At 39.1% G+C, this 13,528-nt stretch overlaps 2 protein-coding genes across 2 annotated transcripts; both read right to left on the bottom strand.

Annotated features, from left to right (window-relative positions):
- Positions 1-2,472: 2,472 nt before the first annotated feature.
- Positions 2,473-4,493, bottom strand: LOC110045774 (transforming growth factor beta-1 proprotein-like). The gene is made up of 2 exons (XM_089292408.1): positions 4,112-4,493; positions 2,473-3,352 (listed from the first exon to the last, which is right to left on the bottom strand). Exons 1-2 carry the CDS (start codon positions 4,491-4,493, stop codon positions 2,517-2,519), a joined length of 1,218 nt encoding a protein of 405 aa, XP_089148534.1. The 3' UTR covers positions 2,473-2,516.
- Positions 4,494-4,847: 354 nt separating this feature from the next.
- LOC110045776 (uncharacterized) lies at positions 4,848-11,549 on the bottom strand. Its single transcript, XM_089292407.1, has 8 exons — positions 11,462-11,549; positions 8,878-8,985; positions 7,806-7,891; positions 7,095-7,317; positions 6,866-6,928; positions 6,644-6,753; positions 5,947-6,011; positions 4,848-5,758 (listed from the first exon to the last, which is right to left on the bottom strand). The coding sequence occupies exons 1-8, from the start codon at positions 11,547-11,549 to the stop codon at positions 5,608-5,610; spliced, it is 894 nt and encodes a 297-aa protein (XP_089148533.1). The 3' UTR covers positions 4,848-5,607.
- Between the last annotated feature and the right edge of the window lie 1,979 nt (positions 11,550-13,528).

The following is a 13,528-nucleotide window of genomic DNA, read 5'->3' as shown; positions in this document are numbered from 1 at the left end:
CAACAACTGTTTAGTTAGCAAAAACTTGAGCAAAAACTTATCTTTTTGACCATTCGAGAGCCTTATCGGGCCGCCATTTTAATGTCACATAACGCATAAACTTGCAAATTCAAACGTGCCCTATTTCAAAATGAGGAACCCTGTCTAACTTAAACGCAGCAAAGCATCAAGTTATTAAAGGGTCTTACATCCGATGAAACTAAAACTTCAGATGGATTGGTAATTTCTTATTTTGGAAAATGATGACGTCAGATGAAAAGCGGCAATAGTCGTTCGAAGCATCCCGTTCCCGCCATTTTTGTTGACGTAAAGCAGCCGACTCACATCATTCGGGAGGGTGTCACTCTTCAAATTAAAAAGCGTGGGAAAACGAATGACGCGCTCGCCCGAAAGATTCAGAAAGGTTATTATTATATTCCAAGCCATAGCAGCATGTTTTAGCTTCGCTCAGTGCAGTTGTCGACAATAAATAAAAGGAGTTGATGCAGGAAAATCTAATTCAAGGTAAGTTTTCACTTTATTTATTGTATACACATTTTCAGAAACACCACAGAAGTCTATAGACTCCTAATTTCAGCTGAAGAATGGACATATATCTGGACATGTCTTGCTACTTTCTAAGCCTTAGAATAATTTCGAAACGCATAGCTAAAACATGACGTCGATTGTCGTTGCTACTCTAATTTGAATAACTACAACTTTCCCAACAATTAACTTTAGGTATACAGTATGGGGCCCAGTTCTCAGCCACAAAAAACGTAAACTTGTATTTCTCACCTTGGAATAGCCGTAAGGAGTTAAAATTTCACGCATAACTAGCTTCAGCATTCAGTTTACACATGTAGAGCTATCGACTGCTCAACGCTGTTTTCTCCCGAGTAATAACGAAAATGGAGGCTTCGTTCGTGGGCCCAGTTATCGGCCACAAAAGAGTACATGCGATTCCTCAGAATGAACAACGCTTTATTACCATTTTTTGTTGTTAAATCAATTATAAGGCTTGTGTTTTGATATTTCGATCACAAATTATCCTTAAAGAGCTTTGTTTCATTTTAGAAAAGGAAGTTTTTTGCACACCTAGTTTTTCTCTTAAGTGCAGTCAAGCGAGGCTAAAAAGAGTTGGATATTTAAAACGGGGTTAAGACAGAGCTCATAGTTTTCAGCATGCCACCCCATTACAGCTCTTTTTTTTGCAACTGACTTGACACGAATATTCCACACAAAACTATGAGCGCTTTTAGTGTTGAAGGCGAGCAGGGTGGCCGAGAATGGGCAAATACGCAAAAGTACTAAGGAAATATTGAGGAGTGAATTTAGGTCAAAGAACTAAACACGCCAGGAAAAGTTTATATTTAACAGATAGCTTTATCACTCTACGTTCTTTATGCCAAGAATTGGCTCATTTGGGCTTTCTAGACGGACAAAATATAAACTTGAATTAAACCATGTAATTCGCGTAGCCGTAAACAAACACGTTTTCGGGGAAACCAAATTCACCTACCTTCGCGTCACCTCGATGTGCTCACAGAAAAACTCGGCAGGATGAAAGAAAACTCGGCAGAACGGAAGACAAGGAATCAAGCTACCTTTGGAAACAATTGCTTTTTATTCAGATTCATTTGTGACGCGAAAAATAAACGCTGAACAAAAAGTGGCCGAGAACTGGGCCCCACACTGTACCCTCTCGAAATACTGCAAAATTCATTCTGTTAATTAATCCCACAAATTTTACAGTTCTACGTGCTTACAAGATTAACTTTTTATACGATTTGCATCCTGTTTCTAGCACTTCCATGAATATCTCTTATCAGACATATGATTTTGTAGTATCGCTGTATAGGTCAGTTTACGAATCTTGCAGTACTTTGGTGAGCCCGTAAGGCACCGGGGAAAAAATACGAATGACGGATAAAAACGTACAGGGCTAGTACAAACTAAAATGTGTATGAATTAATTATCACTGAAATAAATATCAATTAATTATAAATGTCTTATTCAACGTTTTCCTTTTCCGAAAACGGGTTTTCAGTGTCACGCAATTCAAAATAGATCAAAATAAAAATCAAAACTGGTCAATAGATAAAGTCCAGAATCTGGGAAATGAAAGAAGGTAAATATGCAAAGACTTTTGCCAAAATTCTGGTCACAGCAATTTTTCTTATGCGAGATATGCGGAGGAATTGTTTACCCAAATTTATAGAGATTTGTATGGAGACGCCATGCTGGTGTCCATCCGTATGGGCACCAACATGGCGGCCGGAAACTAACAGAAACATCTGTCACTGAGTTTCGCTACAAAAGCGTGAATTTATCCCTCGAGAACTCTAAATCATTAAAATAATACTTTTTCTAAGACATGAACTGTTCAGATAGCCAAGTTCTCTGAAATAAGTCACTCTTTTAACCATCATGTGGCTGTCAAAAAAGGATTGAGCACTTGATATCAAAGATCGAGGATTCGATAAAGCCTTTTCACCAAAGATGCCCAGTAATATGTTAAGAGCCGCAATGCTGGTTCACAGACATGTACACTCGCTGACCGCCATGTTTGACAGCTCATCAATTTTTGGTTCACCATCCTTGAAGTAGAGCACGACCAGTGGCTCGTAAATCTTAGGTACGCAGCAGGGGTCCCCTGGGGCATCTGGGTTGATTTTGTTGTACAGAGACATAATGGTAGTGTGGTGGTTCTGTTTCTCAACTCCCCACATCAAAGGACAGTGACCGGCGCAGTAGTTTGCGTAGAAGCCTTTCGGCGCGTGCAGCCACTTCCAACGCAAATCTTTCTTGAAGTCGATGTACAGCGAACGAAGACAGCATCGTGTTTCCGTAGACCGTTTCTTGCAATAATTTGAATCCAAGGATCGCTTGCTCCTTCGTCTCGTCGAGTGGACCCGTTCACGAGGGATGAACCATACAAGAATATTTGGCCACGGTTCTTCGTCTTCGTCGTGCATCTGTTTTGGTGCTGGCCCACCGAGATAAATCGGAGAAACACGTTCATCTTTGTCTGCAGGTACCGAGCTTGTTACGGTAACCGTAAGACCGTAGTTTGTGTTAGAATCCTCAAGCCACTTCTGCACCACTGAAGTGATATCAAAAGATATCCACTTCTCTTCGCTAGATAAACTCCAGGCAGAATCAAGCGCAGTAATGCAGCCATTCTTAGCATTGTCGTCGTGTTCCCCAGTGTTTTCACAAACATCGATGTGTACATTGCTCAGAGGCTGTCGCTGGTTTGGCATCTGATAAAGCCGCAGCTCTGCTAGCGACACCCGTGCGCTCTCTGTTACAAGCTTGCTGAGGTTGAATCTCAGTGAGTACACATCCTTGTCATTCTTTCCTTTGGGGCCTACAAGAGTTAATTATTCGTGTTATATAATTGTTGTTTATGTTTTGAACTGACGCTTTATATAATCTCAATTCCTGGTATGGCAATAAAAAGCGGCATGCTACTCTATATGTAACTTACACGTCGACCTATCATTGAAATCAAATTATATAGCAATACCAATAAAAAAGTGGTCTTTCCACTCAGTAGAGACGAGTCTGGATGGGATTTAAGTATTGGTCAGCTGAGAAATGAAGGGCTTTTTATCTGATAACTGAGATACTAGAACTACAAATTTATACTGATTGCTGAGAATGGAGTTAACATTTTAACTTACAACTGAGTTTCTAGCCTAACCTCAATTTGGCCCTCTTTTAAGCCTTGATGGTCAAGCCAGCGCTTGACTCCGGTTTCAATAGCATCTAGAGACGAGTATCATTACCTCTCTCCCCTGACTGGGATGCTAATCGATCTCAGCTCAACCCCCAGAGCCCCCAGCATTTCAAATCCTCTGCAACCATTTACACAACCCGGGCAAAGAGAAGCCCCATGAAAATTAAGCGTGCCTTGTTCAATGTAACAAAGTGACCCTGGTAATAAAGTTGCCTCGATCCTTCCGAATCATTTGAGTTACACCATGTACCACTTTAAGTCTAAGCGATAATAGATCGGGAACAAACACCTAAGACCTGAAGACTTTTAAAAACTTACGAAAATTCCAGAAAAATGTCAAAGAACATGATCAAGCAAAGCCTTACAGTCTAAGCTTTGCATACTTACTTGGTACGACCGTTCTAGCAACCTCTTTTTCCAGTAGCAGTCGTTCAACTCTCTTAGCAAAGTATTCTTCGTCTGCGTCCACTTGAGAACGACACAACTTCGATTCCAGTAATAACTTGTCTTTTTCCTGCACCGCGCTTTTGTACGTCTGCATCACTTCACGGCTAACATTCATAAAAATCTCTTCTCCGTTCGGAGGCTTCGTTAAGCCAAGCTTGGCCAGAATCTGTCCCTGAACTGCGATCAACCTCTTCTCGCGAGCTTGTCTACTGTTGCAAGTCTTGCATCCAGTTATGAAAGCCACGCCAACAACATTCATCCATATCAAAAACCAAACATACAGCGGAAAGGTTCCAAGCATTTGAGATGACAACAACGACATTTTTTCAACTTTGTTCAGTCTGGCATATAGAAAGAAATGATGGACGAGATGATAAGTGCATGGACGTGTAAAGACAATTAACATCCTTTGAATCGACAGGCCTTTGTTAACGCCTCTATTGACAATTAAATCCTTCGTTTACACAATACTAATGGACCATGAGTTGTCATTAGAATCTGCCAGGAAAAATTGTCAATAGTTTAGAGATTATAATGGTCCTTACCAAAGTTTTCTCTAAGATAACGCTTTATTGTTTACGAACCAGTTGGAAAGGTCTGTCTATGCCCCACGTTTGGAACAGTACAGAGGGAGAAAAAGAAACCAGGTACACTCGACACTCAGTAGTTTTATTACCTTTAATAATATTAAAATTGAGAAATGCTTTTACAAAAGTAAGCAGACCTTACTCAATAATCTATTTATTAGAGGCGGGCTCTCTTCGAAGCAAAGCAAATCTTGATACTAGTTTATAAGCGAAATTATTCATGATATAACTGAAGAAAGAAGTGACTGATTTATTGTAAGCGTTTTCTTCAAAATGTAAGGAAAGATATCTCTTTTAAAGCTTAGCTAGTGTTGGACTTGAACGAAACTAATTGATGTGACAAGTTTATTTCTGAGAAATATTTCAAGCCCATTACGGTTGATGGCTAAGTTAATGTTTCCCTGAGGACTTGAACGGGATTAATCATTATTTAGTTGAATGGCCCCAAAAGCTCTTTTCAAATATATACAAAAACGATTTGTTTTCGGTTTCGTTCATTTGCATTCTCCGTTTTATCTGCTTCTTCTTTGAGTTAGCTTGTTGCTTATGTTGATAGCATTTTGCCAGATTTAGTTAGGTCAGAGCCCTGCCCAAAACACGAAAACAGAACGCCTGATCGCAAGTTACCCTTCTTTCCATCAGACCGTCATGCGCAGGCTAATTGTTCCTTTAATGTGCTGATTGTTCCTAAATGTGCTTTTGAAATTTGTCATCTGTCGAGCAGCTTTACAGCTCTTAAATGTTCTCTTACTATTTCGTTCTCCTTTCTTATCCTTGCTCTGAGATATCTTACAGATTTATCCATCGTCAGCAGTGTCCTCAGCTTTTTTTTCACCGTTGTTTAATTCACTAGCGACACGCGCACGACTCTATAACCGACACCGTCTTTCCGCCCACAGTCTGCTCACTGGTGGATTCTGGGTAACATTGCTTCGGCCTAGTCTTAGTGCGGACTGCGCAATGCCTTGTTCTCGACCCAGACCCATCTCTGTTGTTTATCCTATGGAAATAAAACAGTTTATGAGAAAGATAACCGATCAATAGTGATAACTTTTTTCATCTCTGGTCTCCACACTTTTCTGTATGGAAATAGTCTCCGTAGCTTTCTCCTAAAGTATCGTGTGCGTAAAACAAATTGATATTGATCTGATCGTTCTTAAGAATGTAATAGAAAATAAGTATATTTACCAGTAAAGACATTCTCCTTTGGTGTGACCAGAACATTTTCCAACGCAGCGACCGACATCGATGATCTGAAACAACCAAGGCAAAATTATCTTCAGCACTTTAAATTTGTATTAGCGTCCTCAGTGAACAAATGAAAGAGGAACCTGTTTCAATTATGTGTGTTTCTAAGGGAAGTAAAGTGATTCAACTTTGGTAATACGTTCAGTTTTATTTTGGCCAAAAGGGTTTTGTCTCATAGGCAGATAAAATTTATACTGTATGACTTCAAAACTATCAAGGAGCAACTCGATTTAACAAATTGACGTCAGTTTTTCATGCGTCTGTCCTGTTATTGATCATGAATTTCGTCATAACATTGACGAAATTCATTGTCAATAACAGGACAGACGCATGAAAAACTGACGTCAATTTGTTTTTTACAATAACCAATTGTCAAATTGTCTGCCCTCGCTCACTGACGCATCGCATAAATTAGAAATTCATGAATCTGTCTGCTTATTAACAGTGAAAATTAGCCAATGAGCGCGCGAGAATTTCTGCAGTTATTGTAAAGAAGGTTATCATATGTTAAATTAATATTTCGGTGAAAGATGTCTAATTTTCTCGTCTAATGCCGTTTACGACTGGACTTTGACAGTAAGTATCCGCTCGCTATAGTGGATTTATTAGCAATAGCATTGAATTAGGCTCTGCTCACCTTTGTCAATGTGGAGTTGTTGTGTTGGACTGCAAATGCCTCGTTATGAGAGATTCTGTAACACTTTCTTTCACATGCACATGACCGGATTACTTCAACACACTTGGCACCTGAATCACAAAATGTAGAAGTACAATGTGAATTTGCTGCACTGTGGTTTAATTTAGTACACTGAGTAGCATGGGTTTCACTATGTGGGGCAATGTCTTATTAGTTACTCACCATTTGGTCCTATTACTGTGACAGTCTTTAAAGAGGTTGGCTTGCATTCTATTTCACGAGAACCTGCAAACACACGAAACAATTATAAGTTGAGTTTTTAAAGACAGCGAACATGTATGGTTGATCGCAGTGTGTGATTTGTTAAGGGCTGTGCGCGATACAATGAAACTCCATAACACCGCAGTAAAAAAGTTGTACTCATAAGATCTAAACCCGCATTACCACTTACCATGTAAGCGACACTTTCCAATGCACTGACCGACATCGACTCTCGTTTCAAACTTGGTTTCATTGAAAAAGACTTGCTGGCTGGAAATTCGCTGACAGTCCCTTTCACGTGGAACGCATGTGCAGCTGACAGCACTTGTGATGTCACGAACACCAGTCAATGTCCTGATCGTGGTAACCTCTGATAGCGAGGCTATGCAAAGGTCGGTACCAGGACAAACTTCCTGACAAGATTAAAGAGAAGGTGATTGGATATCTTAAGTTTATCTGACGAGGACTAAAAGCAAGAGACTATCATAGTCTCTTGCTGAAAGCAATAGAAAGACAAATTGCCATAGAAACGGTTAAGTCCGGGGCAGGGGGACAGGGGGAACTTCTGTGTACAAATGACGGGCTCTTCGTCGGGTTAAAACCTGTGTTTTCGTACCTCGTAAGGTGTTTAAATCTAAAGTTGCTTGCCTTAGAGCAATCCCAGTTCCTTTTTAGTGTATGAATCCTGAACTTGTAAGACAGAAATTAGTTTTAAGGAAGAACTAGTACCTTCTAGGGTGAAAATGAATTCAAGCCACCCCAACAAAGTGACAATTTTGTACGCTTTCAGGGATTCCTTTCTTAATTTCTGATAACACCTCTGTCAGGTTCATATAGGAGCCCCCTGGGGGAGGAGGAAACGCTACAGTCCTTTAACTGATTCAAGAGCTTATAAACGTACTTGATCTCCGCGCGAGTGCTCCTCTTCTCTTGTGGCATCAACAAGACTTGTTTTACAATTAGCCACTTGGAATGTTTGTCCAGTTCCTGGAACAGAGTACGTGTATGAACATTCTAATTATGAAAGGAAATACTTGCTAAGACGTTACCGTCAGCAAAACATCTGTGTACTTATGATCATCAAGTGTTTTGATTCCTGAGAGCTCCGGATGCGTTTATATATATTGCTTACCAGAAATTACGTTGAAGTTCTATACTGTGAGAGACATGCATACAGCCATAATGATTTCCTTTCTTACAGTTGTCAATCTCTCTTTATTGCATCTATAAGCCTATCTAATAAATAATTAGCTGTCATTCTTATTAGATCTAATAAACATCGTCACCCAGACATCAATATCGATCAAGATCGAAGAAACAACAACAATAAGTTTGTCCAAAACGCGAGCGTCAAGTGTCGGGGCACTTAAATTGTTTTTGAAGTCTTTAAGTGAGACCGTTATCAATTTTATTATTCTAAACGTATATCTGTATATTTCGTAAGCTCTCTATAGATTTATTTGATAAAGTCATAAATTTGGTGGCAAGTGTTAATTTCATTAAACTAACGTTCAATGCTATCGGCCGAAAATTACCTGTGTTTTCCAAGATAAGATTAAGCCGTTGTTGTTTTTCTTTCAGCCTTGATATTGGTGTTCGACAATGTGGCCTCTTAGTTGTCCCAGTAAAAGGGGAAATGGGTGTATGTTTACCTCTCACAGGGTAAGCGTCAACAAATAACTCTAGCAATATTGAACATCAATTGAAACCCTAGGAATGACGAAAACACTCGGTCACAAGTACAATGTTCCCTTGAGGACAGCATGCCGTATCTTCATTCAGTTAAATAGCCTTTTTTCCTTCAACCGTCTTTCACGTATTCCAATCAACCGAAATAAAACATTCCTCGGGCAATTTAACTCCGTAGCAGTTGCATAAGGATTCCAGGCCTTGTCTAGAATATCGTACTACTTGTCTGTCAGGCAGACGTTTAACCGGCTTTGACTGATAAAGAAAACAGTATTTATTTTTACCTGTGTGTACTTTTTCCTTGGTGGCCCTGTGGCATACTCTTTTCACCATTTTTTGTTGCTGAAGCCAAAGACCGATAGCGCTGTCGGGAAGTGCATACTGTTGGCTTTCTGAATATGAAAGAAGGATAACAACGAATCATTGCTTGTTGTAAAGTGCCTTCGTGCTTCTATAATAGGTAAAGGTCGCAGATGGCTAATGCTCTTAATCAGTACAGTCGAACTTCTTCTAACGAAACTTTGCAGAGCTCTTTTCTGGACACCAGCTGACGTTCAATTAGGGGACGTCACCACAACGACCGGCTGCATTACGTGACCAGAAATGTATTGATCGCGCTTTTAAATTTTGGAGCCTAGATCTAGGTAACAGCAACACGCAGTGATTGAGTTTCCTTACCAAAGCATTTCGTTTAATACGTTATTCCTTCGTTATTAAAAATCCGCACGCATTGGTGCCTTTAAAAGAACTATAGTGTATATGTCACGATTATTTTCAGTTCCAAAGGAACCTTAAAGGAAACTAAGGCCCCGATCAAACGTCGAACTTCACATGAGACGAACTAAATTGTAATTTGAGTCGATCCAAACAGGCAAAGTTTGACCGTTGGGTCAAACGTCAAACTTAATTCGAATATTTAGATCGACTGCTTCAGACGGATAGAACGTGTTAGATGATCTTAATCATGGTTGCCATAGCCATCACTTTTCAAAATTCCCTGACCAAATAAATACAAAATGTCAGGTCTAATAGCAGCTTCTAGCCTTCCCTTACAGTCGTCCTTTCCACTCGTTCCTAAAGACTGATAAGTTTTCAACAAATCTCCCTTCTTCATTCAGGAAAAATACCGTTGAGATCACAGTGACCCCGAATGTTTCCTACAGTCCTCAACGATATTAAAAATTTCCCTGACTTTTCTTCAAAATGTCAATTTTCTGACCTTAAAGAGAATTTTTTTCCCCTGACCATTTCCTGACCTGTGGCAACCTTGTTTATTCAGCGGGACGAACTCAGTTGAGTCAAACGTCGTACTTATCACGAACTTAATCTGCTCAGTTTAGTTCGTCTCATGTGAAGTTCGACGTTTGACCTGGGCCCAAAGGAAACCACAAAACAGAAAAAGGACTGAGAAATAACCCAAAATAAAATAAACAAGTCTGATAACAACTGAGGTACATTAAGGCAGATTTTGAGCCAAAAATGTCGGAAATTGGTTACTTTTTCCAACGCCCTTTCTCGTAGCAGCTTCTTTAATACGTTCATCCATGCGGTTGAAATTGAAAAACAATAGACGTAGATATTTCGGAATTGCCGGACTGCGACATTAGATCGTGGAATAGTCGATAAAAGTTGCAAATGAAGGAAGTGGTTTGTTGCTTCCAGAGATTAGATTCGTGGTCGTGATTTTCCAATACAACATGTAACACGTAAAATGTTGAGCTCCTACCTATCATAATAGATTGTTTCATATACAGTAAAAAAACGCGTGCAAGAGTCTAGTGGTTCAAGAACCTGCTGGCGGAAATTTGACGTTTTGAGTGCCCAAGGTATAAGAATCTGTTTAGCCAAGCAAGATTCAAACAAGTTCTTATATGTGAATTACAGCTAAATTATGATAAACATTTTAACCAAGGAGTGTGGCTTTGAGACTACAAATTTCCGTTACAAGAAACATGCATAATACCGGTCAGTTGAGAATGAATACTGTAACAACCACTGAACACAAGTGTATTTATTTTTCTGGTAATCAACAACTATATCTCCTTCATAGAAATTAAGGAGCTAATTAACAACCTACTTAGACTAAATTGCCAGTAACTACCTCCAAAATACAAGAACCTATTTTGCCAGACTTCAAAAAACGTAGGTCAGTCTTACACGCGGATTTTTACTGAATAGTGAAGAGCACAGCTGACACAACGTACGCGTGATTTTACACGAGAACTCGACCACCAAGATGTATAATCTTGTGACTCTATGTTTGAGATATCCTGAAAGGATGTAATAAGGTTACCCGCTTATCTTATCTTACTAGCGACCCAGCCATTTCTGATCGTATTACCAGGATGACTTTAAATGACTGTGAGATTTTTTTTAAGCCGAAAACTGGCTGTGATACGTACTAGGTGGTCGTACTAACGAGGTTGTCGGAGTATAATAAGGGATTGACTGTGTGAGAGGTTATGTACAATGGCTACGTTGTACAAGGGGGTCTTTCGCTTTCAGTATTTTCGTCAAATCTCATTTACTTATTGTGATAACCTAGAAAAGACTAAACCGCTAACACTAATAGTCCCCTACTGCTTCAGACTGGTGGTCTTTACCTCTACTGTGTGACACTAGCTGGGGTCAAACCTATCTACAAACACGATTATCAATTTAGACATGCGTCTGCGGCCTGAAAAACAGTAGCGGCACTTATTTGATCTGACCAGTATGGTGGTGATGTGAAATCACGGCCTTGTAGTGTACATGCAAAGCCGAAATTGAGCCCACAGAGTGGTTCAACGAAAATAGTGAAAAGCTGAAACAAACTACAGCTGTTCCCGATTTGTAAAACAAGAACTGTATGAAATAAAACTAACGAACCTTGTTCAAGTTTGATCGGCTGTTCTTCTGGTTCTCCAAGAACGTTCATGGACGCAAGACACACAAAGACAAAAACTAGAGCAGACATTGTTAGAACCCGGTTATGAAATGTAACGGTTAATGTTTCAATGGTTATATATCTTTGATTTTTGCTACCACGACTGCAGGCTATTGTAATTTTAACGCCAATTTTATGATTCACATTGCATGTCGTTACAATACTGTCTAGTCTGAAAATGAAACAATTCTTGCTAATTTTCCGCCTGTTATATACAAGTTGTGTTTTGTTTTTACGACATTGATTGTAACTTTTAACGCCATTTTTATTATTCAAGTCGCGTGTTTTGACAATACTGTCTAGATTGGAGTGTATAAGACTGTCTAAGATTGGAAAAATGCTTATTTACTATTTTGTAAGCATACAATAGACTTTGCTTAGTTAATTTCCCTTGTACGTTATAATTATAGCCTATTCCAGTCTCCTTCTCAGCATGACATCGCAGGGTGTCCAGATGACAAAGTTAAACAGTTTGTGTGATAAGTAAATAATACAATTTTGCTAATTTTAATATAAATGCTTGGTATTTGCTGGTCCCCAGTTTCTGTAACTGCCGGTTAGTTCAACACTTTATCTCTCTTCAGAATTTATTATCCGTTCTTGTTTCGACTCATAACAATGCAAATAACTTTGGGCGACAAGTAAAAAACTAAAAAAACTCAAACTAAAATGTTGTTAATCAGACGTTCGCTCAAAGGAAATATACAACTGATGTTCCCCTTCTCTCGCAAACCGGTATTGTGTTTCAATAATGTTTTACATAGGGCTAACTAAAACTGCTGTAAAACATCGATATTTTAATGCATAAGTAGTCGAACATTTTCAGGCCAGTGTAACTGTTAGCGACTGACTTAATATTTCAGATCTTCGTGGGACTGTTACATGCTTTTTGTTTCCTTTGTTGCCTTTTTACCGTAGTTTTATTCCCTGATTAACGCGTTTCTAGTGTATATGCGTGTAGACAACAAAGAAGGTTTTACACGTGGCTGGCTTTGTGAGTTTAATAATCTAAAATAGGAAATGTCGGCAAGCCATGTGTCAAAGATCTTGCTTTGTTTTGTTATGGATCCACCGCACACTGAAGAGCGGTATTTGAACAGTCAAAAAAACCTCTTTATGAAATTCACAAAAAGCCGGCTGATTTTATATCGCTTACTGTTTTTGATCACCGCAGGAATTAGAGACGGAATTATGCAATCTTCTCACCTGCTTAGACAAACCGAAATTTCGGCTTAACCACAAAAGAACACCTTTGCGAAAGTCCGGCGGAAAAAACCGGGGCACTGAAAGACTTCTAACGTAAAGACTTAAAGGACGTCAAAAGATGCACGACAAAAGAAAGTCAACAAAACGTTACCGACATAATTAGAGTGAACATGAGGGAATAATCAAGAATATTTCTTTCACTTGGTAGAACAATTAATATCGAATTTGTCTGGTGTAAGATATAGAGATGTGGGGGCAATATTTTGCTCGAGTCAGTTTTCAACTCGGAATAATCCACGTGGCAAGCTATTCACTTTAGAGAAGATTAAAAAACCAGCGGGTTGTGACTGTTAGGTCAGCCTTTTTTCAATTTACTCTCTTACTTGCAGTTTCTCGTGATTTTCTATCTAACCCAATCCATGTAAATCGTCAATTCAGCATGCGATGACTTCCTATTTCAGTTATTTTCATGCCAGCGCCAATTCAATCTCTGTATTGCTGATTTGACCGATGAAAGGACTGTGTTATGCGGTCCAATATTGTGCGATGTTCTTGTATAATATCTGTGGTTAACTTAAGAATGCTCTTAAGCACTTCTTTTTAGATATTTGAGTTTCGGTATATCTAAAGAAAAAAAACCCGCGCGCGCAATTATGTCACTGGCGATAAAATTCCTCATGTATTAAGTATGACTCAAACGCTATATAACTAGAAAACTTTTCAATTAGATTTTTCACCTTATTTGGTAAGGGTTGGCGACAGAAAATCAAATGATGTGTTATTTGGGTTTATTTATAAAATAG

The sequence above is a fragment of the Orbicella faveolata genome, unplaced genomic scaffold, assembly GCF_042242905.1.
Source record: "Orbicella faveolata isolate gen_17 unplaced genomic scaffold, um_ofav_v1 contig_24, whole genome shotgun sequence".
NCBI lineage: Eukaryota > Metazoa > Cnidaria > Anthozoa > Scleractinia > Merulinidae > Orbicella > Orbicella faveolata.
The sequence above is the reverse complement of the archived record's forward strand: the minus strand, read 5'-3'. Positions and strand labels throughout refer to the sequence as shown.